Genomic DNA, 27,873 nt, shown 5'->3' with positions numbered 1-27,873 from the left:
ATGTTTAAATAAGGACAGGTATTTTCCCCCAAAAGATGCATCGAAAAGCCAGTATCTTCAATTTTATTTCTTATTTGACTTGGAGGTACAGAGACTACATTATTTGTTGTTGTTCTTAAATATTATGTGCATGTACGCCAAAGAGTATAAGTTCTCAACCTGCAGAAATATAATAGTTGCATATACACTCATCTATTTTGTGGTCTGAGGTACCAATGAGCACAAATTGTGTATATTTATAAAAAAATGTCAGTATAATGAAAGACAGGAACTTGTGATGATATTCCCCAGTATTTGCTAGCAAGCAATTAGAGATACGAAATATATTCTAAAAGAATCTTTAAAAATTTAAAAATATCTTTAAAATTTATTTTTAAGGGATCTTTAAAATTTACTTTTAAAGAATATATAAAATTTCTTAGTTTATTAGAGAGTAAAGAGAAGCCTCACACCCCAACTGAAAACTATTAAAAATTGGTAATTGTACACAAAATGCTTTTCTCATGTGCTTTGTGGACACCTATCTCTCATTAATTCATTTACCCTCTTTTGAAGATTTTTTGGTAAGACTCAAAGCTTTATATTTTTTCTTTAGGACATTTATTAAAAGGCGGATAGCTACAAAGCAGTCAGAGAGTTCACACATGGGAAGCTTTTGTCTTCTACTTTGAAATACATTTACTTTTTAAATGCCAACTCGCTTTCCCAAAAGCTTTCAGGATTTGCTGCCGAGTGTCTATCTAATGAAGAAGGAAAGAGATTGGGGTAGAGGGGACACTTTTGAAATGCCTTTTTCAGTAAGAAAACTTAGGAGAAAGAAAATAATTACAACACACAAAAATGTATGATCCGTTCTAATCAAATGGTGCAAAGCCTTCTATGTGCTTTTTGTTTTTCTCTCTCTGTAGTCACCTGCATTAAGAAATTATAGATAAGGAAATTCCCTGGCCAAAATGTGAGTGTCCTCCCTGGGATTGTGAGAAACTACTGTTATGGCTGGGTTAAGAGATGTGTGTGTGCATGTGTATGTATGAAGAACGGGTTTTTTTTTCCCATTAATCTAATAATTCTAACTTATTTGTTCACAGCATAGCTTAAAATACTTATTCTACGAAGGTTAAGCCTAACCTGATTCTTCATGATTTGAATGACACTGCAGAAAGATCTTTATGGCTAAATTAAAGTAATATGATTTAGGAAGAATGAGAAAAACTTAACTTAGAACAAGTCCTTTGCTAAAGTCATGTGTTTTCTACCAGACTTGGATAATTGTGCAACTGAGACCCACAGAGAGGACTTTGTTGGACTGTGTTATGTGGGTCCAGCTTGGAAGTACAGGCTCTTAAAAAAAAAACGATTTGGGATTGATGATAGGAAGGAGTACGCACATAATATGTAGCATGGGTTACATTTTTCGGCCAATACTGGTTATTGTTCAGAAAGCTAATTAAGCAGTATGAAGACAAAAATCAGGACAGCACCACGTACTTTTCCAGGAGGGCATTCCTTTTCATTTTCCCCAAACCTTAGGAAATAAAATGTCAAAACGGTCAGTTTGGACACAGTTATCTCGCCCATGTTGCTGTGTTCCTGGCAGCACCTCTTTTTCTGAGAGAGGCACAGAAGACAGGGAAATGATTGGTGTTTGATGAAAAGTCATAAAGAAAGCGAAGTAATTAGAAACTTTATTTTTCCTTCAGTCTTCAGCAAATGACTCCGCTGAGGTAGCCGTATAGAGAACAAAGTCATTTACTTCTCACGGTTGTGTTGCTGTGGGGCTGGGCTTGGGAAACCAGGGTAAAAAGATTAATTTTGAAAAATGCAATGTAATCAACAGATTGCTGTATTTACACGACCGCTAATGCACTGTGGTCAGTTTTTCTGACTGTTAAAAAATTGACTGTTTTGTTGCTTCAGGTAAATTTGATAGATATTTCAAAAGTACAGACATTGCTTAAGAATTTGTTTTACTCTACTACTGTGCCCTAGATAATATTTTTTTTTAAGGTAATCATCCAGCAAGGACTTTTACAGCAAGGACTGTAAAATTAATATCAATATATCAATTCCAGGAAATAGAATGAGTCATTGCCACAGATAGATTAGAAATAGAAATGAATCTGTGATTGTAACTCCGAAGCTCTCACATTCAAACCTTTACTATGGGTGGGGAGGGGATCTCACTGCCTCCTCTTCTTTAGGACATATACTCTCTTCCTTTTTAATGTCTTCTGTTTTTGCATGAGTGGAGAAATGCCATATGATTACCATTTGGCTTTTATCTTGTGTGGATATCTTCCTCCAAGTATTTCCTGTATGCAATGTGCTGACATTTACAAAATGAAAATTTTTAATGCCACCAACATCCCAGAAGAAAATTCCGTTTGTGGTTTATCATCTCTAAAACAATAGCTCTTTATTAACTAGTATAGGCATTGGTGAGGGTACACAGTTCATTTCAGACTTTCTTGTCTAAAAATCAGAGGACAGGCACTCCTTCAAAGCATAATTATTTCACAGGAGGTCATTGCAAGGGACAAAAACCTTTTTCATCTTGGTTAAATTTCTGTTTGTCTTTTTCTTCAAGGAATTTATTGTTTATGGAACTTCATAGAGGTTGAACTTTTCTTCCTAGTAGATAGTTAAGCAGAACATTAGGAAAAATGACATCAGGGTGGTTTTGTGACTGACTGAAGGTGTCTCTGGTGTTTTAAGCTGTGTTAAAGTATCTATGTCTTTTTTAAATGGTGATTTCTTTGACCCTTTTTGGATAAAACAAAACAAAAAATGAAAACAAACAAAAAATCCCCCCCAAAAATTCAGCCTGAGCTTTCTGTCTGAGAATTGTTGCATGTGAATTGGCTTCTGAAGTTAGAAGGACGGTAACCCAGGCCTCACAGAGAGGTGGTTGCGAAGTGACTGTCTAACTTTTTGCTTGCTACTCTCACTTTGATGACTGCAAATATGAGAAGAGAGGTGCACTGGGTGGGATCCAGGGCTCCTCAGGTTGGGTGCAGAGGCTTGCACCTGTAGCCCCAGCTACTCAGGAGGCCCAGGAGGGAGGATCGCTTGAGCCCAGGAGTTGGAGGCTGCAGTGAGCTATGATTGTGACAGAGTGAGAACGCTTCTCTTACAAGAAAATAAATAAAAGAAAGAGCTCCCCAGTCACTTGGTGGAGCAGAAAACTTCTTTAGCTTTAGTATTTCAATGCTAATTTCATAGGCCTATTAATTTAGTCTGGTGTCACCATGCCGGTTATATGTGCTTTTGTTTTCATTGCTGAAGAGATTTGCAAGGTGGTGGAGAATTTCTTACTTAACTCTGAGCTACTCCTTTATCTCTGCATCACCATTACCATCATGTTTTTCTTCGTCATCGTCTTCATTATCTTGGGGACTCTGGCTGACAAGGTAACCAGGTTTATGGTTCCTAATGGTGTCATTCAGAATTACTCACTCATAGTTCATGTTGGCCTCTGATCTAATCATGGGTCCCTTTCTGCAGAATCTGAACTACCTCACTGGTTCACAATCCACCATGTAATGTACTGATTATAGCACTGACTCCTATTCATCCCCCACTAATTCACACAGAAATCTGAATTATTGACATGTCTGCAAATTTTGATAATGACATGGATTCTTGATTCCCTTGTTGAGAACTTAGGTGAGTGTTTGAAAGTTTTTTTAACTTGCTGAGAAGGTAGAAGGTTGTGCTTTTCATTGTTTGCGGATACTTGACACATAATGAAGTATCACATCACCAGAGATGCATTTGCAGCTTCTATGTCACCTGATGACTTTCTTTGATTTTGAACACTACCAGTTACAAAGGTACATAATTTAATATCAAGAGGGTTCCATTTTTGATCCACAGACTCTATTCTCATAGAAGGTGGCTGAGATGGGTGCATACAAGGAGAATGTTTCCTTCCACCATGAGACTCCTGGGGGACTAAAACAAGGTGTTAGTAGATTTCTGTCCTCTAAAGTGCCTGCTCCTTCTTATGCTTTGGTGAGACAGGTCCTCATTCATGTGCTCATCCAACAGGTATGTATCGAATATCTTCTAGGTGCAAGATACTATTCTAGATTCTGTCACAGATATAAAATCCTTTGAGCTTCAAGGAAGTAAAAATGAAAATTGTGAAATCTTCCTAGAAATTTTATATCTTTTAATTAAGGCCATTGTGAATACTCATCTGTACATACTAATTGATTTTATGAAAAACAATTATAAGCAGAAGCATCCAGAGAATTGTTGAATTCAACCACAGATATTTGGAGATGGGAGGGAATTTAGACATCTCTCAATTTATAGAAAAGGAAATTGTGTTGATGGTTCCTAGAAAGATGATATTGCAAAGTTTCCTGGCATTTTTGGATGCTTTTAGGCCAGACCCATCTTACTTACCTAAACTCTCCTTTCATGCCTTGATATAAGACCCTCAACTCCAAGATTGCAGCTTTCTTCAAGGTCCCCACACCTGCACTCTCCCTTTATGATCTTACTGAGGTTGTTTCCCTCTGGAAATGCACTCTTTCCCCCTTTCTGTCCATCCAAATCCGACTTGTCTTTCACTTTAAATCTTTGGTACAAGATTCACTTCTTTAAGGAAGCTTCTCCTGAACACTTCAGCCTTTATTGTGGACTTGTAAGGGGAGCTCTGGAAGTGGAGCTCAATTTAACAAATATCTATTAAAGTTCTCTTATATCTTAATCTCTATTGGAGTCTGAGGGAAAATAAAAAGAGGAAAAGGAATATAAAGACTTAGCACACAAGAACTGCTTGTGTAATTAATTGAGATCTCTTTGCTTTCACAGATTTTATGATTTAGTTGAGAAGGCTATATAGAACAGGATATAACATAAGTAGGCAAATGATAACACTTGGTACTCCTCTACCTCACTATGCTGTTTGGTGCCTTAATGAATTTACATATATTATTCTTATAGTCTGGAATGTCCCCTACACCTCTCACCTGAAGAAGCCTTCTCTGAGACCCAAAATGGGAAAGTGAGGGACTTCTTTTGTCCTTAAAGTTCCCAAAATTATCTTGTATTGACACATCTACTTTTTTCCACTAGACTGTGAGCTCTTTTAGGGCAGGATCATGTCTTATTCATCCTTATACCTCCATATTAGGCACAATGCTAGAAGCATGTAGGTATTTAATAAATATTTGTTGAAGAAGGAAATGAATGAATTAGGAAGCATAAGAGGAATGCTCTGGTAAGATTAATGTAGAATGGTAAGTCTTTATGAAGAGTTGGAAATTGAGCTGGACAGTAATGGTGGATAGGATTTAAATGAATGATGTTATTAAAAATAATTGCTGACATTTATTTTGCACTTACAATGTGCCAGACACTGTTCTACAATGTATGTTACTCCAGTGATGGATGAACTAAAAGCCCTGATTTCACCACTATGCAATCTTATCAGTGTAACAAAATTATATTTGTACCCCATAAATGTATACAAATAAAAAATCATTTACTCTTCCCCCAAGTTGCATGAAGTAGTTCCTATGATTACTATGATTATGCTATTTTATAGATGGGGAACCTGAAGCACAGAGCGTGTAGAGCAACTCGCCTGTGGGCACACAACTACTGAGTACGTAAATTCAGATAGTCTTGCTCCAGGATTCGTGTTCTTACCAATGCTATGTTGCTGCAGGAAGGAGAAGCCATATTAATAAAGAAATTAAACCAGGAATACTGTTGTTTCATGTTCTTGGAAATGGATAGCAAGTCTGAATGTGTGGAGGCCTGAAGAAGTAGGACAGACTCAGGTTAAACAAAGGCCTCAATACTGATAACAAAAGTTCAAACTTTATTTTCAAGGTGTTTTTAAGTAGCTGACTGGGTAAGAAGAAAATATGTAGGAGTCCTTACCCTTGGAATGAATCTGAAGTCGTGGGAACGGATGCCTGGTTGAAAGGAGAGGGTATAACTGTAGAAAAGCAGAGAGTTGAGCTGAATCTGGAAAACAGCTCTGCTTAGGAGTCAGCTGAAGAGGATGGTTAGTGAGGCCAGAGGGGAATGAGGCTAATGGGATGTCACTAAGGCCATGTCACTAAGGATGTCACAAAGGGGAAGGAGTTTCAAAAACAGACAGTGGTTAATGGCAGTACGTGTAGGAGGGAAAGAGGAGTGAATAATGGCTTAGGGTTTGGCTCAAAGGAGGCCAGCTGAGACTTTGGAGTTTAGGCAGAGTCATGGGGAAGAAAGATAAGACATCATAGAGTTAAGAAAAGGTGGAGGTGACAAAACCGAGACAGTGAAAAAGAAGAGGAAATAGATAAGGTGAAGACAATTATATTACCTAAAATGTCTACTATGGTATTTTGTACATGGTAGGTATATAATAAATGTTTGAAATCTGAATGACTTACTTGAGTTTGACCTGTGGAAGGAGCCAAGGGCTGGACTTGAGTGTGTGCATGTATGTGTGTGTGCATGTGTGTGTGTGTGTTTGTAGCAATGCAGGGCTGGTGGGGAGAGAAGGCTATTAGGAAAGAAAGCAGGAGGAGAGAGAGGTAAAAAAGGAGGGTGGGGCCATTTTCACAAGAAGTTGGGGAGGGAGATTTGGTGCATGGAAGATGGGAGTACTGGAGAGAGGAGGATAAATCTCTAAGAAGATGAGGAGGAAGAGAAGAGCTTTATAGGGACAGAGATATGTTGGGATGAAGCTAGGGTAGATGAGTGATTCCATGCTGGTAAGCCTGAGATTAAAAACTGCTTTGTTAAATAAATCAATAAATAAAAACAATTCTCTCAGAATAGGTCATAGTATTAAACCTGTACCACAACAAGGCACCCTGGGATAATACATAACTTGACTTTGAAGACTGAGCCCATGTTTACTTTAAATTCTTGCTTGAGTCCTCAAAAATACACAAAGTGGCTGGACTTGACCTTACCTCATGGCTGCGATAACAGGATCACAAGGTTCAAACCAACCCTGCCCAACATTATGGGCAGGACTCCAGTTTCCAGTCAGGAATGTGAATCTCAGTATGTCCCTGTGTGTTTCAGAACAAGGATGTGGCTGATTGACCTTGGCTTTGGGGAGGCCAAATCTGCTATTTTTTTGCCCTGCTTTTTTCAAACTTAAAAGCTAAAGCCAAGGATCTCTCAAGGTTGAGGGGTGTGATTAAGAGTTTTAGTCTGTCACACTGTGACAATTTTTCTAGGCCACAGTTTCCTTATCTGATATATGAAGAGGTTAGACTAGAGCATATCTCAGGACTATTTCCTGGCTTAAAAATGCTCCTAAAGTGGAATTCAAAAATGCCACTTTTTATCAGCTCTACCAAGGCAATTCAACCACCCCACCCCTTTGCTCTTATAATCTGACAGAGCAAATGCAAGGAATTGCAAACCAGCCATCTCTGAAATCTCTTGGAGGGATTGCTGACCAGGATCTTAGATGCTAATGTGCTTAGAAATGACTGCGGGACTTTGGGGCCATATTACTTTTGTTGTCTCCTATTTTCCTATATAATGTTAAAGTCCAACACAGTTAATTCTTTCCCAGTGTCCAGGCCATGACACTTATCCAGGAGATCCTGCAAATGCCAAAGTGGTCCTGAATTGGCTCTTCAGAAGTGTGTGATTTAGGGAGACTAGACCAGACAGGAAAAATACACTGTTGTCTTTTTTACACTTGTTTTGAATGAGGGCTAGGAATGATGGTGGCTCAGGGGGAAAACACGGTTCTCAAATTTGGTTACTAGATTAACAAATACATATATTTAGAAAATAACATATTAATAGAGGTGGTCCCTTTGTATCTGTGGATTTTCTTTTGCTCTATTAACTGAATTACCGTCATAATATTTATGTTGAAAGCTATAAAGTCCTGGTTGTCTACTATTTGGACTATAGGTAACCTTTTAGAATAATAAAATTTGATTTTTGGGAATGGTTTGGTGGTTTTTGGTATGGGCACCACTTTCGTGTAAGTGATACCCATATGTTGTCATGTTGTCCTCTTAAATTGTCCTTCTAGCATTAGGAAAAGAGAGGAAACTTGCAGACTTGTGAACGGTAGGGGCTGGGTCACGTTGCACCCAAGTTTGCTTTGTATTTAGGAAGTTTGGATCTTGGAGAGCTCACATCCTGCACTGGTGGGCAGTGTCTCTGAGCAGTAGTGATGAATTTCGGTGCAGGCATTTGTTTTTAGAAGTTTTAAAATGTTAACGGTCTTCCTAATACAGTTGACTTCTCAATGTACATTTCTATCCTGGGACTGGCTTCCTCCAACTCTAGTCCTACACTTCTAACTTCTCAGGATCTATTCTCCGGGATGCCTTACCTACCTCTCAAACCCAACTTATCTAAAACTGAACCCAACTGCTTTTTTCCCCAACAAATTTCCTCTCCTAACATACCTAATTTTGTCAGCAGTGCCTCCATTCTTGCCCTCTGCCAGCCCATGAACTCCACGTCAGTTTCCATTCCTGTTCACCATGAGTCTGCTCAGCCCGGCACCAGGGCCTGGTGTGCCCACTTGCACCCCAGCTGCCACTTCCACATCTCAGGCCTCGTGAACCCGCATCAGGGCATTGCATTAGCCTCCTGATGGTCACTCCTCACCTCTGTGCTAGCCTTTCTGAAGCGGCGTGTTCCACACAATTCTCAAGTCATATGTCTTCAATGTCTCCTGTGACCTTCCTAGTAAAATCCATGTGCCTTTTCTGGACATTAAAGGCTTTCTAGGAAGTGGTATCAGCCATCTTCCTCTGTTCCCTCCATACATAAATGGAACGCCCTGCTATTCCCCAATAAACTCTTATTACACTAAGGTTATTTCTTTGATTTTAGCCTACCTAAATTTGCCCCAGACCGCACAGCCCAGCTAAAGGCCAGTCTGTACAAAAGCATCCAGAATCATCCTGCCTGGAAACAGGGCCTCTTTCATGTGACCGTCAATGACCCTCTATCGGGGTCACACTACACACGTGGCTTTGGAGTGTAGCTGTTTGTGCACCTGCCTTAGGGTTTCTCCTAGGAGGAGGCAGTGCTGCCTTTTACATCTTTCTATCTCCTGAGAACCAAGTCCTTCAGGTCCAACGATTTGTTTGCCGAATGAATGGATGACTTTGTCATGGCAGACGTCAGAATACCAAAGGACAATTCTCTGATACATCAGAATTCTTTTCAGAAAGTACTCATTGATCATTTTGATAATCTTTTTCTCTCAAAAATCAATGCCTTAGGTCTCGGTGCTCAGATGGGACTTTTTACTACTGAACTATTTGACCTCTGAGTTATTTTCTGACAGCTGCATGTAGCACAATAATTTTTTTAAAGGACAAAAACAAGGGTCCTCTACACCATAGTGTCTGGCTGTGCAGGAACAAAAGTAAGGGTTAAATGTGGGGTTTAGACTAGTGCTGGCCAAAAGCAACCTGTTTAGTAAATGTATAAAGCAGGCTTTTATTTCTATTTTTATTGTGACCTATAATCAATGTCCTTGTTTGAACTAAAGTCTCTTTAGATTTTGTTTTAAAATCACACTTTCTGCCAATAAGTACTTGGTATAACTGATAGTTGTAACAGACACAGTCTTGAACAGGGCTGGTTGTCTGGCCTGCTTCTCTTGACAGAAGTTATCGCTTCTGTCATAGTGGCCTCCTCTACACACTTCACTTTCCTCTGGTTCTGGCAAATTCCTTGTCCCCTCACCTCTTCAGACCTAAGGGTGCTTGTAACTTTGCTGCTACAAGCCACTGGTTCCAGCACTACCCCTTGTGGCTATGCTATCTCCACATCTTGCCAACAGTCCTCTCATGAACAAACCCTCCTAACTATTGCCCAATTGTGTGTGTGCCATTTGTTTTCCGCTGGGATCCTGAATGAGAAGCACACAGTCAGCTCTCTGAACCTGCGGGTTCCGCATCTGTGGATTCAAACAAGTACAGATTAAAAATACAGAATTTGTGGGATGCAGAATTCGTGGATACAGAGGACCAACTTTTCATATCCGCAGGTTCGGGGGGTTCAACTGTGGGTCTTGAACATCTGCAATTCTGGCATCCGTGGGGGTCCTGGAACCAATTCCCCACAGATAGCGAGGGACGACTGAATATACGTGTATATCAAGCTTATCCAAAGCCTTTTTTTAATGGCGAGCCTTTCCTTTAATCTTTATTTCTTGTGAAAATAGGGAGAATTTCAAGATAACAGTCAATAGAAAGCCAGATGAAATGACCACCAAATTATTTTGAAACTGTAACCTGCATTATTATCCTTTCTTCATTTTAATTTGAATTCCTGAAAGAGAGAGTCTGGGGCCATTCAATGCATGATAGGTCCTTAATAGCTCTATTTTTATCTTCCTAGTAGCTCTAAGAGGATGGTGAAAGGTGCTATAGTCTGGTGAATGGTCTGAACTTCCCTTTCTCACATCAGTGTGAAGCCAAACCACCAGCTAAAGTTACCAGAGCCGCAGACTCTTGAATCTCCTTTACCCCAGAAGAGCACAGTTTGTCTTCGATTCCTGAGCAGCCACTGGGTTGTTCTGAGGGGGAGCCTGCCCCTCATGGAGCCTGAAAAGGAACCAGTGGTCAGAAGGCCACGTGTTGAGGGGTATCCTGGGCCCAAACAGGAAATGTACGCAGAGGAAAGTTACAGTAACTTAACCAGCTCTGTGGTCGGGAGGGAGGTGTTCTTCTGAGCCAGGGAAACCAGCGTCACCCTCACAATATGCTCACAAACATCACAGGGCAAGATGGCTGAAAGGAGAAATGTTCATATGCTTTGGTTCCTACCTAACATGTTAAATTCTGTTCAGTGAGAATTTAAAAAAGGAAACAGCATGATTAGGATCTTACAACCTGATTTTTTCAACTGCAAAAGAAACTCTGGCTGTGATGTGCATAAATGGAACCTGATAAAAGTTCTGAAAGGTTCTGGAGGAAAATCATGTTGTTAATTAAACACGTGTTATATTTTTCTAACTGCTTCTTTAACTTCCCAGTGCACACTTGAGTCTAGAGTACTGCTTACTCCACTCTCTGGCTCACCAGCTTCTATGTGCCATTTTTATTTCTCTGTGGTGCTATGATAAAGGAACAAACAAAAGTAATTCACAAAAGCCCTGAAGTTAAGGATTTGTCCAGTGAGATTTAGACTGAAATGTGACTTTACACGTTGACAAATGCTCCTGTTCAAACCCTTTGCACACTTGGGCAAGCTGGGATGGAAGAGCTGCAATGGTATAATTACTGCTTGTGCATCAGAAATAATTTATAATAGGCATTTCATGTGACCAGATTGTAGACCATATCTGGTGTCCATCTATGATCTTCAAGAAGTCTTTTAAATTGTAAGCAAAATGTTTTGTATATGTGCATTAGATGCAAAAAAAGTTTGGAAATATACTTTTTGTAAATATGAGCATGAATTCAATTCAATCTTGCTGAATGAACAAAGTTGTTTTTCTATTCATTCATGATTTAAAACATTACTATAGATGCCTAAATAAATAAATTACACCTTAGCTCTTTCATTATTTGTGTGACTTTGTTCAAAAAGTCATATACTTCTTTTGTTTTCAGTTGCCTCTTCTGTAAAATAAGGGATTGGCTTTCATCTCCAAGTTTCCTTCCAGCTGACTGTTTTTTGCAGGATGGGACTCCAGCAAAATGGCGGAGAAAATGAAATTTTATCTTGTTCTGGTTATCTTCCTATTCCATTTATTCCCTTACTCAATGACAGCCTCCTCCCTAACTTTCACTTCAGACACCTAGTGCCATCTTCTCTATCAAGTCCAACTTTGAGAGAATCTAGAATCAATCATGAAATTGTGTCGAAATTTTGATGCAACATGGCAGAGTGAAGACAACAATAGCTTAGAAGTGCTGAGGCATGAGCAGAAGTCTCAAGGGTCACTTACTTTTCTCATAAACTTGGACAACTCACCTCCCTCTTTGACCCCAGTTTCCTCATCTGTAAAATGGACATAAGGATGACTGTTCTGCCTATTTACTTCACAGATTAATATGGGGTTCAGATGAGATAAAATAAGAGAAGATATTTTATAGCCCTATGAATGTAAGCCATAGTTGCTAATTTCAGCCACCGTGTTTCCCACATTGCATTTTAGGCTTCATTTTCTTTGGGAATCTAAAGCATTAATTGAGCTGGTGGGGAGGGTCCTTTTAAGGTCAGAGTTCTTTGATGCTGGGAGCCACACCTTAGAGGTGGTTATCTACTCCACCTGTGCAGAGGGTTGACCTGATTTCTGAAGGTAGTAATTGACCCATTTATAATAGGAGAAAAAAGAAACTTTTTTTTTTTTTTTGTAACCAAGCTCCCCCCTTGATCCTGGCCCCCATTCTCATGGAAGTCCCAGCAACTTTCAATTTTCCTGAAGTCAGCTATATCACAAGATTATCTGTGGGAAATCTTTTAGTTCTGACTGCCTTGCTCATAAGCAGGAGATAAGTACCTTCTCACCTCCGATCTTACTCTTCATGTTGCCTGTTGTCAAGCAGGAGTTGTGAGGGAAAGAGGTTTGAGGTTACTGCTTCCTGTCTCCACACCTTCAGCTGGTTTAGCTGCTAGGAAAGGCTTTGAAAAGCAAAGCACTAAATTCATCATCAAAACAACTTGTCAATTCAGTTAGAGAAATGTCAGTCAAGCCAATCTTTTGATACTGTAAGCAAATACAACTGATGGGTTGACAACGTTTCTCTTTTAACCTGTAGGTTTGACCTAAGCAGACCTTGACTGAACACTCAGAAGAAGGGAAATCAAATATTCACCGGGAAAGGGCTAGGTCTGCTAATATCAAAGTAGCCTAAAAAGGATGCCTTCCACTCCTAGCATGAACTGGAAAGTAAAAAGGAATCAAACAGAAGTTAGTCTGGGGAGGCTACATGTTTCTCTAATTTCTTCTCAGTCTAGATATGACCTCAAATTTTACAATATGTCATTAAATTATTTGAAGTACTATGGATTCCCAGAAACTCAGAGAACCAAAATACACATAAGAGCCAAATGTCATCTGATGTTCTGATTATCAGCTGTTTTGATTTATCCATGCTTTTAGTTTACTCTCAGAGTAAGGGGTGTGCGTTTTTACACAGGCTCCATTTTAAGAGAAAATAAGAGGAATCAGAATCGCGTCTACTATAAGTCATAATGATCACATATATATTCAATATCACTTAGAGAAACTGGGTTATCTTTTTCTATCACCAAAAGGAAATTTCTTTTATTTAGTGTTTCTCTAAAGCAGATGTAAATTTTGAGGTTCTATGAGATAGTTTCTCATTTAGGTTTACTCTGAATTATTGACATGAATTGAGGTGGGACCAACTGCTATAAGGGAATAAATACTTAAAAAATAAGAGATTTTATCAGCCAACTGTAAACTCAGCTTGAACCCTAAACTAGGAGTCACTTAGCCACATATTAACATATAATAAGGAAACTATTTTAAGCCTAGGATCTCTGTTTAAGAGTCAGCTAATTAAAAAATTATCTGTATTGACATGGAAGAGAAAGGAAAGTAAATATTGACAGGCAAATTGGATGTCTTTTTTTCATCAAATGGCCATATTGAAAACCAGTAGTTTTCAAACAGTACAGAGAGTTATAAAATAAAGTAGTTTTCCTTCCCTTGCTTGGTTTGCTGGACATGCCATCAACCAAGAGAATGTTGAATACGTAACAGCCAGCCTAGATACTGGGGTCTCAGATTGCTCGTCCCCGAGAAAGTTCTCATTTTGTAGAGCTGAGGTAGAGTGGGCTCTGGAGAAACCCAATCAATCTCAACAATGCTGAGGTTCGAATTTGGAGGCCCTGTCATGGACATAAGGAAAATCTATCTTCCAGTTATCTCACTACATTATGCCTTGTGAAGGAAAGATAGTTTCAGAAGAGAAAGATCGCTGCTTCTCCCTTCTGAAAAACAGCAAACACTAGAATAAGCTCCAGGGAGTCCACTGCATTCCCAGTAACTTTTCAGGCAATTTGTATTTTCTTTGCAATAATACCTCAGGCTGGAAGAATGTCTTTTTCATAGTCCAGATCTCCAAACTTCACCTCAGTTTCTGAGCTATTTACTCTGGTTAAGTACGAAGAAGAGATGAATGGAGAAGAGATGTAGGCAAAAGGAAAATAGTTACTTACTCGTTGGGCTGTGTGGCCTAAGGACAATTATTTTCAGCTCCTCCTTCCTTGTCACTCACAACACCTAAGCCAGTGTCCAGTTTTGCAAAGTTCATCCTGTAAACATTTCTTGAGTTTATCTGCTTCTTTCATACTATATTCCAGTCCATTATCACCTCTTGCCTAGACTACTACAAGTGTATCTTAACTGGTCTCCATGTTTTTACTCTTGTGTCCTTGAAATTTACCTTCCACATTTTTGATAAAGTGATCTGTATAAAATGAAAAGTTGTGCACATCACTTTTCTGCATAAAAGCCTTCAATAGATCCCTATCGCCTGCAGGAGAGAGCCCAAGTTCCCTAATGTGGGGAACTGTGCTTGCTTTGCCAAGCTTGTCTTTCGTAACTCATGATCCAGCAAAATTGAGGAAGCTGTAATTCCCTATGTCTGCCATACTTTCTCACCTCCTTCTCTCCTTTGGCTAGACTGCTCTTTTGCTCTCTTTGTCTTATCCTCCCCACGGTCCCCCAACTTACCCCACAACCCCAACACATGTTCTCCCACCTTACCCCAGTCCCCAACACAAAGACGTATCTTAGCCAGGTTAGCTTTTACTTAGTAAAAATTTGTCAAATAAATGTATGCATAATCCTTCAGGACTCAGGTCAGCAGTCATCTCCTCCAGAGATGCTTAGCTGGTTTCCCAGTGGTCCCCAGAAGCTCTGTGTAGATCACTGTACCACTATTTGTAAAGCAGTGTCTATTTAGTTTATATATCTTTCTTCTTCACTAGATTGTGGGCTGCCTAAGGAAAGAAACTGAGTGTGGTTCATTTTGGGGAAATTAATTCTTCTCTCCCATGTGTATCTTAGGAACATGTCACACCCCGAGTTAGTATTCAGCAGACTACTGGAGTATAGATGCTGGAGCTTCTCCTCCTCCCTCCCTTGTTGCACCTCACTGTGGGTGCCGGGAAGAGGGAGCCAAACTAGGTAACAATCTGGGCTTTCTCTCCAGCCTCACTCAGTTTCTACACCCACACTCCCTTTTTATCCCCACAAAGAAGTCCTATTCTCGTCTTTTTCTTTATATCAGTTCTCAAAGGCAGATGGGGAAGAATTTGCCCATTAAAACAGAATCCAGACAACTAGCAAGAGAAACACAGTTCTCAGAGGGCTCAGTAAACAGAAATACAAATGTCTAACCTATACTCCCTGAAACAGAGGGGAGATGCTGGCATTTCTTGCTGGGGTTGTTTGTCCTTGCAATCAAAACTGGCCTAATCACTCCTTCTAACTAAACAAAGAAAAAAACCAAACAAAATAAAAACAAAAAACAAGTTGGATTTTTGTATTAAGACAGGTTGAACTTTTCAAATCTTTACATGTTTACTTTTCAGTGTTTCTACAGAATATTTGTTGAATGAATAATAAATGAAACTCAAGTTGTTGAGACACAGGTTCTGAAAAAGGATTTAAGGATATGGTAGTCAAATCTAGCTGCTGATTTGACTACCATCTCCTTAAATTCTTAAGAATGATACAGTCAGATCACCATTTTTCACTTAACAATTATTCAGTGAGATCCTTTTAGTCACTCAGTATTATGTAAAGAAATATAACATGTAGCCCTTGCTGTCAAGAGACCTGAAAACTAGGGGCCTAAAGGAATTACATATGAATCAAAAGCTAAACAAATAGAAGCATGTGAAACAAGAGGTGTTCAAAAGGTAGAACCTGATCAAATGGCAAATGAGTGATACAGACAATAATCATGTTGAGATCTGAGAAGGGATTTGTACTCTGGGCCATGAAGTTAGTAGACAAAGTATGGAGGTAGGAAGGCTCACAGTGTGTTCCTGGGGTTCTCACTTAAATGGTTTGGCTAATTAGGAGGGTTTGGGCTTGAGAAAATGAGGTTGGAAAGGTTCGTGGAGGCCCATGAATTTGAAGATAAGAAGTTAGGTTTCATTTTTTAGGCCATTGGTTCTCAAACTTGATTGCAATTTAGAATTATCTGAGAAACTTAAAAAAAGTATGAATGGATGTCTGAGTCCTATACTCAGAGATTCTGATTTAATTGGCCTGGGAAGCAAAGGTTTTTAAAGTTCCCTAGGTGATTCTAACATGTTGTCAGCTGGAGAAGTCTGTCAGGCCATAGTGCTTTTCAATCCCAACTGAATATTAGAATCAAGTGGCTTTTAAGACAATACAATTGACTTTTAAGACTTTTAAGACAATACAAAGGACAAATCATGGAATGGGAGAAAATATTTATGAATCACATGTCTGATAAAGAATTTGTATCAAAAATATATCAAAAACTCTAATAATACAACAATAAAAATACAAATAACCAGTTAATAAATGGGCAAATGATCTGAATAGACATTTCTCTAAAAAGAATATACAAATGGCAAATAAGCACATGAAAAGATGCTTAACATTATTAGTCATTAGAGAAGTGCAAATCAAACCATGATGAGTTACCACTTCATACCCACTTAGATGGCTATAATAGGAAAGATAGACAGTAATAAATGCTGGCAAGGAGGTGGAGAAATTGGAGCCACCGTACACTGCTGGTGGGAATGCACAATGGTGCAGTTGTTTTGGAAAACAGTTTGGCAATTCCTCAAAAAGTTAACCAGAGTTAACATTTGACCCAGCAATTCCACTCCTGGTATGTACTCAAGAGAATTGAAAACATATGTCCACATAAAAACCTGTACACAAACATTCACAGTAACATTATTCGTAATAGCTAGAAAGTAATGAATGGAAAAACCAAATATGGTATAGCCATACAATGGAATATTATTTGGCCATAAAAAGCAATGAAGTTCTGCTACATGTTACAACATGGATGAACTTTGAAAACATTGTGCTAAGTTAAGGAAGCCAGACACAAAGGACCATATATTATATGATTCCCATTTATATGAAAGGTCCAGAATAGGCAAATCTATATAGACAGAAAGTAGATTAGTGGTCTCTAGAAGTTGAGGGAAGGGAGGAATAAAGAGTGACTGCAAATGAATATGGTGTTTCTTTTGGTGATAATGAAAACATTCTGGAATCAGATAGTGGTGAGCCATTCACAACTCCATGAATATACAAAAAATCTACCGAATTGTACGTTTTAAAAGGGCAAATTTTGTGGTACATAAATTATATCTAAATAAAGTTGTTATTTTATAAAAAAGAAAAAACATCAATCCTTTCCCACCACTATCTGCAGCCTAGACAAATTAAATCAGAATTTCTGGGAGGAAGAGGACCTGAGCACTGGTATTTTTTCTAAAGTTCTTGGCATACAGCCAGCATTGATAACTATATAGGAGACAAAAAAGCTTTTATTAATATTAATTCAGTTCTATGCAGCTCTCTTATTCCCAAAGCAAAAACAAAACACCTGAGTACATGAATTCAAATTCAGGTTAAACTATAAATTTTATTTTAATGGATTCTGATTTTATTTTGTTCTTCCATGTGGGTGTACAGTATGTTGCTTCAAATAATTTTTTTAAAAAAAAAATCAAATAGATAATAATTGACATATCCCTAAACAATAACAAAAATTGTTTTTGTATTAAAATTTGAATCAACAAGACAAAGCAATTTGTTGTTTTAGAAAAATTTTGGAAGGTCTTTTGGTTGCAGAGTTGATTCTCAGTGCTTCAGTGGTCTATTTCTCAGGTGATTGTGGCTGATTTGGTCTTTAGTTCTGGGTTTTAGCTCTGGCTTTGCTCACCATTTACTCAGTGACTTTAGATAAACCATCTAATGTTTCTGAGTCGATGAAAAAAAAAAAAAAAAAGAAATATACTGTCATGTGCCAGCAATGAGGATACAACGAGGGACAAAATTGATGTGTTCTCCCTCATGGAAGTGATAAGCTAGTTTCGGTTTCTTTGCTTTTAAAGTGAAGAGATTGAAATAAATGGTCCCCAAATTCTTTGATTTTTTTTTATTGGGGTAGAATAAAGGTAGAAGATGAACCAGAGAGATAACTCTTGTGAAACCCTTCTATTCTTTGTGATGTAAGGAAACAAATCTATGAATTTCTATGAATTTGCTGTGTAGGAGAAATTATAGCAAACTCTTCGGATTATATGTTTTCTTACTTTTTTATCCCACTCTTGGAATGGCCAATAAACAAAGTCAAAATGTTTCAGAATCCTACACTAACTCTACCCCTAACCCTATCATGATATTAACCCTACCATGATATTAACCCTAAACCTAACCCTAATGCTAACCCTCTAACTCTAATCCTAAATCTAACCTTAAATCCGGACCTCTAAGCCTAAGCCTAACCCTAATACTAACTCCTAACCCCAAACACATAACCTTAACCCAACCTTAACCCCCATCCCTAACCTTAACTCTAATCCTAACCCCCTAACTCTAACTCTAAACCTAACCCTAAATAACCCTAATCCTAACCCATAACCCATATCTCTAACCCTCCTGATCCTAACCAAACACCCTGTCTTTAACCCTAACCCTAGCCCCCTAAACTTAAGTCTAAACCTAACATTAACCTAACCCTAACAAAAAGTTTCAAAATATTTTAATTCCTTCACAAAAGCCTGTGTTACAATTTAAAAACAAACCTATCTGTGCATCTGTGTCAGGCATTAAAGCCACTTCCAAGTATATCACTCAATCGGGAAATCAGCCTACTGCATGATTAACTTCTCAGGAATCTCAATACAGACTCAGTAATTCCAAGTGCATAGTGGTGGTGCTCAGTGCCAATAGAAAACTATATTCTGCCTTCCAGGTGAAAATATGCTCCATTGTTCCATTCAGAGGAGGATGAAAATGATATCAAAATGTAAACTTTTAAACTCTTCGTTTAATTATCTCCCCAAGAGCTCCTAAATCTTCATCTGCCAAGAGAAAGCCTTTGCTGGAGATCTGTTGATTTGGTTAATTAATATATCTTGATTTCAGGAAAAAAAATTATCCTTACACTGTTCTAAGCAAATGATTTTTTACCCCCAGGAAACAAGATTTTGGTGAAGCAGTCGCCCATGCTCGTGGTGTATAACAATTTGGTCAACCTTAGCTGCAAGTATACCCATAACCTCTTCTCAAAGGAGTTCCGGGCATCCCTTTATAAAGGAGTCGACAGTGCCGTGGAAGTCTGTGTTGTGTATGGGAATTACTCCCATCAGCTTCAGTTTCACTCAAACACAGGGTTCAACTGTGATGGGAAATTGGGCAACGAATCAGTGACATTCTACCTCTGGGATTTGTACGTTAACCAAACAGATATTTACTTCTGCAAAATCGAGGTCATGTATCCTCCTCCCTACCTAGACAACGAGAAGAGCAATGGAACCATTATCCATGTGAAAGGTAATGTGCAACTCTACCAGTGGTGCCACCCTAATGTAATGGTTTTCAAATGCAGTCCTGAAAACTAGGCCATCGTCAGTGGCAGGGTTGAGTAAGTCCTAAGTGATCTGATACTAATAAAGACAATGTTTTTTTTTTAAAAAAAATTTTTCTTTCACTTTAGAGGAGATTCAAGGTTATATCTTGAATACCTCCACTTTACCTCACTGACTTTGAGTGGGAGAGTAAGGGATGAAGCTACAGCTCATGGGAATAGATCACTCATAACATTACTCTGCATTCGAGTGGGTGATGGCAGAAAAAAGTTTGCCATAAAATGTTAGCCCAGGCACCCTCAAGAAGCAGCTGGGTCTAATGGATCAAGACTCAAGATGAATGAGTTCTATTTCTAATTAATTCTTTTTTTGTGCCCCATGGTCTTCCTCTGAAAAGTACCTTTCCATTTTCTAAAACATACAAAGAATGCTGGACTAGAAACCAGGGGATGTGAAATTTGCTATTAATCAACTCTATGATCTTGGATAAGTCACCCAACCTTTTCATGGTCCAACATTCAATACCATGGAGCACTTCATGAATTAGTGAAAATAAGTCTACTGAGCTTATGTTCTCTCTAAATGTTGGGGAGAAAAATCATCCCAAACTCAAAATACAGTTTATTGGTAACAGCAAGTAAAACTGAGAGGGGGTCAGATCACTTTTTTGGTACACTTTAGGGATACACTATAGCTTTTCCTTTCTGTGGAATGATAAATAAGAAAATGGATGCTCAGTTTTATATTTAATACTAGCATAATTCCAATAAATGTTTTTGTCCTCCTATGCCAGAACAGAGCTGTGCTGTGGTGAAAAATAGGACACTAAATAAGGAAAGAACCATTAACTGAATGTGGCAGAGTAGCTTTTGTGTTCTGGCAAAATAGAGGCAATTAATGTGTGAATATTTTGCTTAATGAGTCCCATTCAGATTTCTAATATCTCTAATGTTCAGGCAGAATATTTTAATTGGATCAAGTTAAAGGTTAAAAAAATATGCTATTTTGGAAGTTAAGGGTGGAACATATTTTCTCTATATGAATGACACACTACTTTAGGATAGTATTATATATGGGCAAACACATAATATATCATTTATATTAGAACTGGTAAAGACACTAGTGATTCTCTACCCAGTAATTTTCAATCCTGTCTACATATTATAAATCTGGGTAGGTTTTTAAAACACATCAGTGCCTGAGTCCAACCCTGAAATTCTGATGCAATTGCTATAGGTTGAGAAAAGGGTGCTTGACACTGTTATATATTTTCAAACTTCCTCAGATAATTCTAATGTGGAGCCAGTATTGAAAAAAATCAATGGACTAGAGTTTTGGTATTCTTTCTAGTTTGAATTTTCTCCGGTTTTGAGAGAAGTTTTCCCCTCCCCTTTCTGATCCTCAAAGATTTAAAGTAACTTGTCCATCATCATATAATCTATTAGACAGTATCGGAGCTAGAAATTTATCTTCTGGTTACCAGTTCAGTGTTCTGACTGCCATATTAGGCCGATGATTTTCTTAAGGCTCAAAAACATGTGTATCATTTAACTTATTTTAAGGATAATAGTTCAGGTTTAGATGAATTGTCTTCCAGTGGGGGAAAGGGGAAGAGATTGGGTTGAGGTCATGTGAAGTCACCGTTTTGAATCACACCATGGATTCAACAAAGTCAAGTGAATGGAGCTCTACTGGTGTACCACCCTGAAGTAATGGTTTTTAACTGTAGTCTTGGACACCGACAGGGTCATGGTCAAGGGTGGGGTTAGATAAGTCCCAAAGAGCAAGTCTATCTATACACTCTTAAGCTAGTGATATTTTTCATATTTGTACTTCTTTCACATTTTTCTTTGATCTTGAGAAGGAAGGAAATGTACTCAACTGCCATTCCTGTATCATTTAATCCATTCTATTCTATTTTTCAGAGAAATATTTTTGTCCAGAACCCCAATTTCCTGAGTCTTCTCAGCCCTTCTGGGCACTGGTGGTGGTCGGTGGAATCCTGGCTTTCTATAGCTTGCTGGCAACAGTAGCCCTTTGCACTTGCTGGGTAAGAGAAGCAGCACTACTTTTATGTAACTTTTTTACTGTACATGCAATCTGAACATAATTAAGAATTTTGACTATGTGGTTTATTTTCTGTTTAATGTATAATTATTATTTTCTTTTTCCCATGCATGAGTGGGTTATCTTTTTACCCTGTTCAACTTTGTCTGAGATAAAAAATCTGATGTGAGTTCTGTTTTCCAGAAGACACTGAATAGGTGGCCTGGGAGAATAATAAGCTAAATGGGCAAATTAGGGTGTGGGGATTAGGAGCAGTTACTTTCCTTCTCCCCATGCAATTTAATTATGACACATACAACAGTTTTAATACATACACATGTATAAAAATCTAGGCAACTTGGGAAGCTAAGCAACTGAAGCCAACGAAAAACATTGGTTTGGTCAAAAATCATGAGAAACTTGGCTACTGGAATTGTGTATTCAAACCTAGCAAAGAAACTAGACCTGTTTATCTGAGTCATATTTTTGTCTCATGAAGCAGTTGAATTGTGTGAGGCCAAGTATAATGCAGTCATTATGAAACTATAATGGGAGTTAGACTTTTCCCAACTCTTGCCACCAAATTGAAGTTTAGTAAGTTTTGCAAATGTTTGTGCAATAAACTTGATGTATTTTTCTTTACTTTCCTCAATGCTGAATTTTTGGCCTAGGTTTGAACACATCTGCAGTGAAGAAGGGACCTTGTGATCAAAGATCCTTTCCTTACTCAGAAACCTGTGTGTGGTACAGAATAGCTCATGCATTGACTCCACGTTGTCTTCAGATTTTTTTCAAGAAGTTAACTGCATGTGTGAGTCATTTCCTCAATGAGAAATGTATTCTCTTCAAGGATAAAGGACTATTTCTCTTTATATTCTCCATTCATTTGATACTAAGTACATTTAATGTTTAATGAAAGCTTATTGGATTGATGAATTGATAACCCCCATAGAGGTGAAATTAAGGATTTAAATGAGCCTCTTTGAAGTGTGACGCTCATCTTTAAGACATAATCCATATATTTAACTAATCCATAGATGGGTTGGTGATTTCTGGTAGGATGCTGTGTGAAGCCATCCTATTTACTACGGCTTGGTGCTACAGTCCTGATTCATAGTCGTGCTATTCTATCATCCAGCCTTAGATAGTGTTAAACTTTTGTTGTCCTGTTGCCAGTGTTTGCCTCTCAATTTTTTCCCACATGCTCCTTGCAGTTCAGAAGGCCATACAGGGCAGATGGACATTTGTCAGGCTGCCTGTTGCCTAAACTGTACCCTCTGCAGGATAGGGAACAAAGTGGTTGCTTGTTCCTAGAAATTCTTTATGCTAGGTATCATCTTGGGAATGCCTGGCTTGCCTTCTGCAAGTTACCCAACCCTGACAGGGGGCTTTAGTATAGTAAAACATTGCCTATGTTCTGCATCTGATGTTAGTTGAGTACTTTCACCTTTTTGGATCTTGGTATCTTCTAGCTTTGATCCACTGTGGTGTTTGCCAATGATTTTAGAATTTTTAGAATTCTTAGTTCTAGTTTCTTTCCCTAATCCCTGGCCATTGATTTTATGCCTTCTATATGCTTTTCAATCCTCTCCTTGGGAGTCTCAAATTCCTAACTTAAGGGTCAGCTGCAGTGGCCCTTTGGGTACCCCTCCAGGAAAGGTGCTCCCCTGTGATGTGCTGACCTAGGTCAAAGTAATTTACTAGTTTTGCAGGAAGTAGTTTTGGGAACTGCTTTAATGTCCAGTGGCCAGAAGAGTACTGCTCATCATTTAAGATTTATTATAAATATGCATTAGAATGTCAGTTTCTATAATATAATGAGGCACTAATTTGAGTGACTTGAATTGCCCACAGGAACAAAAACAGCTTCTCACTTTCAATGAGTTTGAACAGTTCACTTTCAACTCAGACACATCATAGACACTCAGGAGTTTTTCTTTGGCAGCACTACAAAATCCTTGTAAGGTTTATTTTGCTTTGTCTTTTATTTATTTATTTTTTTACTGACCACCCATTTATCAATCAGATCTTGCTTTAGTCTTGAGAAAACTTATTATGGTGTTACTTTGTCTCATAGATTCCCCGTGAATTGGGTAGCCTTAGTGCTTGGCATGTCTATCATCTGTGGCCTCTTGTAGTCCATTAGGTTACCCAATAAGAACCACCCTTTAGTTACATCACAAACCTAGGTCTTTGTACTCTCTTAACAAATTGGGGTAAATAAAAATATATCTATATTTCATAGAATATAATAGCATTTTTTACCCTGGGCTCATCTTTTCCTGCTATTGCTATTTAAGCAAGCACCTTGCTGAGCTGGGCATCTAGGCCATTAGGGATCCCTGGAGGTTAGCCACGTTCTTGGTAATTTTCTGGGATGCTATTTTTGGCTGCTCTGTAGTGTGCCTTGGAATAGGGTGCTGTTTTCTGGAACTTCCTGAGTGCCTGTGATGTGCTACCGCAGGCAGTTCTGGACTGAGTGGGTTTCTGGGAGCAGCTGCAGATTCTATCTCAGTTCTTGACCTGATGTTGACATTTGAGTAAATAAAGAGCGCCCCTCAGTCAGGCTGCCACAGACCAGCACCTGTTACTCTCACTCACTTCTCCATTCACTCAGCTGAGCTGGTAAAACTTGTTCCTTTTCCTAGTCGAAAGGAGCCTTTTAAAAAACATGGTGTTCCCATGTGGATAGTTGTGTACAGGTAGAATCTGCCTTTTTATCCAGTAGATCCTTGAAGACCATGTCTTTAAGTAGATTACCTTGTGCATTCCTGTGTGCTGCTGCTGCTCCCAGGAAACAAGTGGGTAAGGCTGGTGTGGGGGCCAGGGCAAAGGAGGAGGTCCTGAAATCACACATTGTTACCCAACATTGGTGAAAGGGTGGAATAGGTGATAGTCACACAGACACAGAAGGTGGGTACTCCCTGCACACATATACACACATGCTAGATGCACATGGGCACTGTGGGTTCTGTATGGCGTTCCCAGCCATGCATGTATCATTTCCATCCCACTGCTGTGTTTAGAGTTAGGGTAAATAAGTAAATTCACCATTTGATAATAGCATTAGGGTAAACATGGGGGCTGATTGCAGCAGATCTTTCATTATCTTTCTGTGCAACCTGGAAAACCTCAGAGTCAAGACATCTTTATTATCAGGGCCTCTCTACCAGCTATCATTTTGTTTGGAAAAGACTGTCACTTAGGGGTTTGGAAAAGGGAGTCATCAGGGTTGGAGTAAGTACTAAAAATGCTTCCCAGGTTATCATCAGCAGTCTTCTACACTTATTTGGGGACACACATTTTCTTGGTCTACCTCTGCCCTGCTATAACCCTGTGCCCAAGAAAGCTCTAGTCTTTCATTTATAGAAAGGATGTGGAACCAAGATAATTCTTTGTTGCAGGGGGCTGCTTTATACATTGTAGGATGTTTAGCAGCATCTCTGGCCTTTACTCACAAGATGCCAGTAGCATCCCTCTCTGTTGTGGTACCCAAAATGTCTTCAGATTTTGCTGGATATCTCCTGGGACAGGGGCTAAGAAAGCTTGAAGTGTCAAGGATGAGACTTAGGAGGTCTGCCTTGGGCAACTATATATATATGGTAGTGTCATTCACCGTGATGAGAAACACTTGGAAAGGAGTAGATGTTTGGGGAAGATCTTGAGTCTTGTTCTGGACATGTTGAGTTTAGAGTGCCTTTGAGGTCTAGTCCAGAGATATAAATTCAGATGAATAGTTGGTAATTGAAGCTGTGAATGTGGATGAGGATAGAGTGAGTAGAGGAAGAGGCCTACGACTAAGCTGTGAGGAATTCTAACATTGAATGGCCAGTTAGAGAAGGATGAGCTTACAAGGGAGGCAGGGGAGGAGTGGCCAGAGAGGTAGGATGAAAACCGGATGTCACAGAAGACAAAGAGGAAGAAGGTTGCAAGAAGGAGAGTAATCAATAGTACAGAAGGCTGCTGAGAGTTCAAAAAGATGAGGACTGAGAACGTGGCAGTTGTGTCACATGAAGGTCCATGTTTACCAAACCTTTCTTTAGTGCTTACTCTTCCATTTGACAAGGAAGGTGTGAAGGGCTCAGGCAGGAGTGTATGGAAATAAGACCAGGGCTGAAGCTGTTCACTTATTTATTCATTCAGGCGTCATGTCATTCATGTACAGCGTATGTACTTAGGCATCAGGTTTATGTGCCAGGAAATAGATTTTTTTTTTCATAATAGAGAATTCTGAATCCAGAAACCTAGATGGCTTTATATTTTTAGAATTTCTACAGGTCTTTTGTTAAAAATGTAAAATATACTATCACCTTAATCCAGAAAATGGTGCTCCTAACCCTCAGTCAAAAACTCTGCTAAGATCATGGTGACTGCAACTTTTGCCTCAGGTTCAGTATTGCCCCTGTTTTCACTCCTGGTAGAAATTCCTTGCGAGGGAGCTGAGCCTACAGAATAGAGATGAGTGACATTCTTATCCCTATACTCATAAAGGAATAGGAGTGTAACTAGTTGTCTGGAACTGTAAATCCCCATTAATTGCACTTGACTTTTACAAATTTATGATTATAGCAGACTCTGGAGGAGCTGAAGGTCCTTCTGGTTAATTATGGAAGAACAGCTTATTATGCAAATGCTAGTGTATAATAAGAAGATTGCAATGGGGATAGGCTTAACCTACTCAAAGGAGGAAGGGCCTTCAAGTGTACTTAGATATCAACAGTAGGTATGTTAATCAGTATGCTTTTGGAATTCAGGTCAAATAGCAGTATTGAGAGTTACATGGATGGGTTTTCTCTAAAATACTTTGTTTTACTGAGATCACTCAGAAGAGTCAGCGATTAGGTTGGATTAGTCCTTCCCCAAGTCCGGGGTGCTCAGGGAATGCTGGTGTTCATGTCAGTTGACAGTCAATGTTCTGCACAGTTAGAACTCCTTCCGCGACATCCCCCGTCCCTCCACATTGACACTTCTCTTTGCTGCAGATGAGGAGTAAGAGGAGCAGGCTCCTTCAGAGCGACTACATGAACATGACTCCGCGGCGGCCCGGGCCCACCCGCAAACACTACCAGCCCTACGCCCCGGCCCGTGACTTTGCGGCCTACCGCTCCTGACACGGACGCCTGTCCAGAAGCCCACCGGCTGGCACCCCCCACCTGCTCAACACCACTGCTCTGGATAGGAAAGGACCGCCTCGTCGTCAGCCGGCCACCTCGGGCCCCTGTTAGGGCCACCAATGCCAAGTTTTCTTGAGTGACTGGACCAAATGTCAAGACCATTTTGAAACTTTGAAATGAAGTCGAAGAAATTTCCTGTGGCAGGCCAGGTCTTGTAGTGCCAAAACCCAGGTTCAAACTTACCACGTATTATTGGCTTGACTGAGAAGCTAGGGTAGAAAACACAAAGTGAGTGGATTCTGTTGGCCTTGAAATATGCTTCCAAGCTGCTAGCTGAGCCTGTTTCCTTTCCCACTCATCTGCACATCTCAGTCTAGCAAAGTGTGATATCCACGGATGTTTTACATGGAGAAGGAAGGCCAGATAATCATTCCTTTTGGTTAAATGGGTGTTTAGGGTGGGAACAGTTAGAGTAGGGGGAGGGGGAGGGAGACTTGAGTATTTTAAAACCATTAAAACACTGTCTCCTACTCATGAAATGAGCCATTTAGTTCCTATTTAATGTTTTCCTTTTAGTTTAGAAGGATGTAGACATTGTCTTTGAGGAATTTTGACCATATTTAGTTTCTCTGAGTGATGGAATCCCCTCAAAGCAATGCCAGGCAAATCGACTTGCTTTTCTCATTCCCTGTGATGGTAATTCAGTGTTAATGTTCACAGTATGATTTCAAAAGAATGAAATAGTTCTCCCACACCAACGAAGAATGTGTCAGAAAATAAGGTCACTTTAGGTCAAAATTATTTGAATGCTAGGAAGGATTATTTGTTTAACAGCTCATCCCAGTCAAACCATGTTATGGCTTTGCTGTTCCATACGTTTCAGGTTCACACAGTTGGTCTCTCTAGTGTGTGTGTGGAGATCTGAAGTGGGTTGCCGAAAGAGAGCCAGAGAAGTGAGGATACTGTGAAAAGGGACGTTAGCATTCATGAGGGTGTGAGGGATGAGTCCCAGAAAGCTTCTTTTGGAGGAGGGAGAATAGAAGGGAATGATGAAATTCTTGCCATGTGCTGAGGAGGTGGATGGCATCGGGTGGAAGCTTTCCAGAAGGCATCAGGCAGAAGGAGCCCTGGTGAGAGCTCCTTTACAGGGACTTGAAATGCTTTAGGGATTGGA

At 39.3% G+C, this 27,873-nt stretch overlaps 1 protein-coding gene across 1 annotated transcript in view; it reads left to right on the top strand.

Annotated features, from left to right (window-relative positions):
* CD28 (CD28 molecule) overlaps positions 1–27,550 on the top strand; it is a 73,721-nt gene extending 46,171 nt beyond the window's left edge. The window contains exons 2-4 of the mRNA XM_069468099.1: positions 19,148–19,504; positions 21,465–21,589; positions 26,568–27,550. Coding sequence (XP_069324200.1) covers positions 19,177–19,504; positions 21,465–21,589; positions 26,568–26,696 — 582 coding nt within the window. The 5' untranslated portion in view covers positions 19,148–19,176 and the 3' untranslated portion in view covers positions 26,697–27,550. The remainder of the gene's footprint in view (positions 1–19,147; positions 19,505–21,464; positions 21,590–26,567) is intronic.
* The last annotated feature ends 323 nt before the right edge of the window (positions 27,551–27,873 follow it).

This window comes from Eulemur rufifrons, chromosome 1 (genome assembly GCF_041146395.1).
Source record: "Eulemur rufifrons isolate Redbay chromosome 1, OSU_ERuf_1, whole genome shotgun sequence".
In the NCBI taxonomy this organism is placed as follows: domain Eukaryota; kingdom Metazoa; phylum Chordata; class Mammalia; order Primates; family Lemuridae; genus Eulemur; species Eulemur rufifrons.
This window is presented reverse-complemented; position numbering and strand designations above follow the sequence as displayed.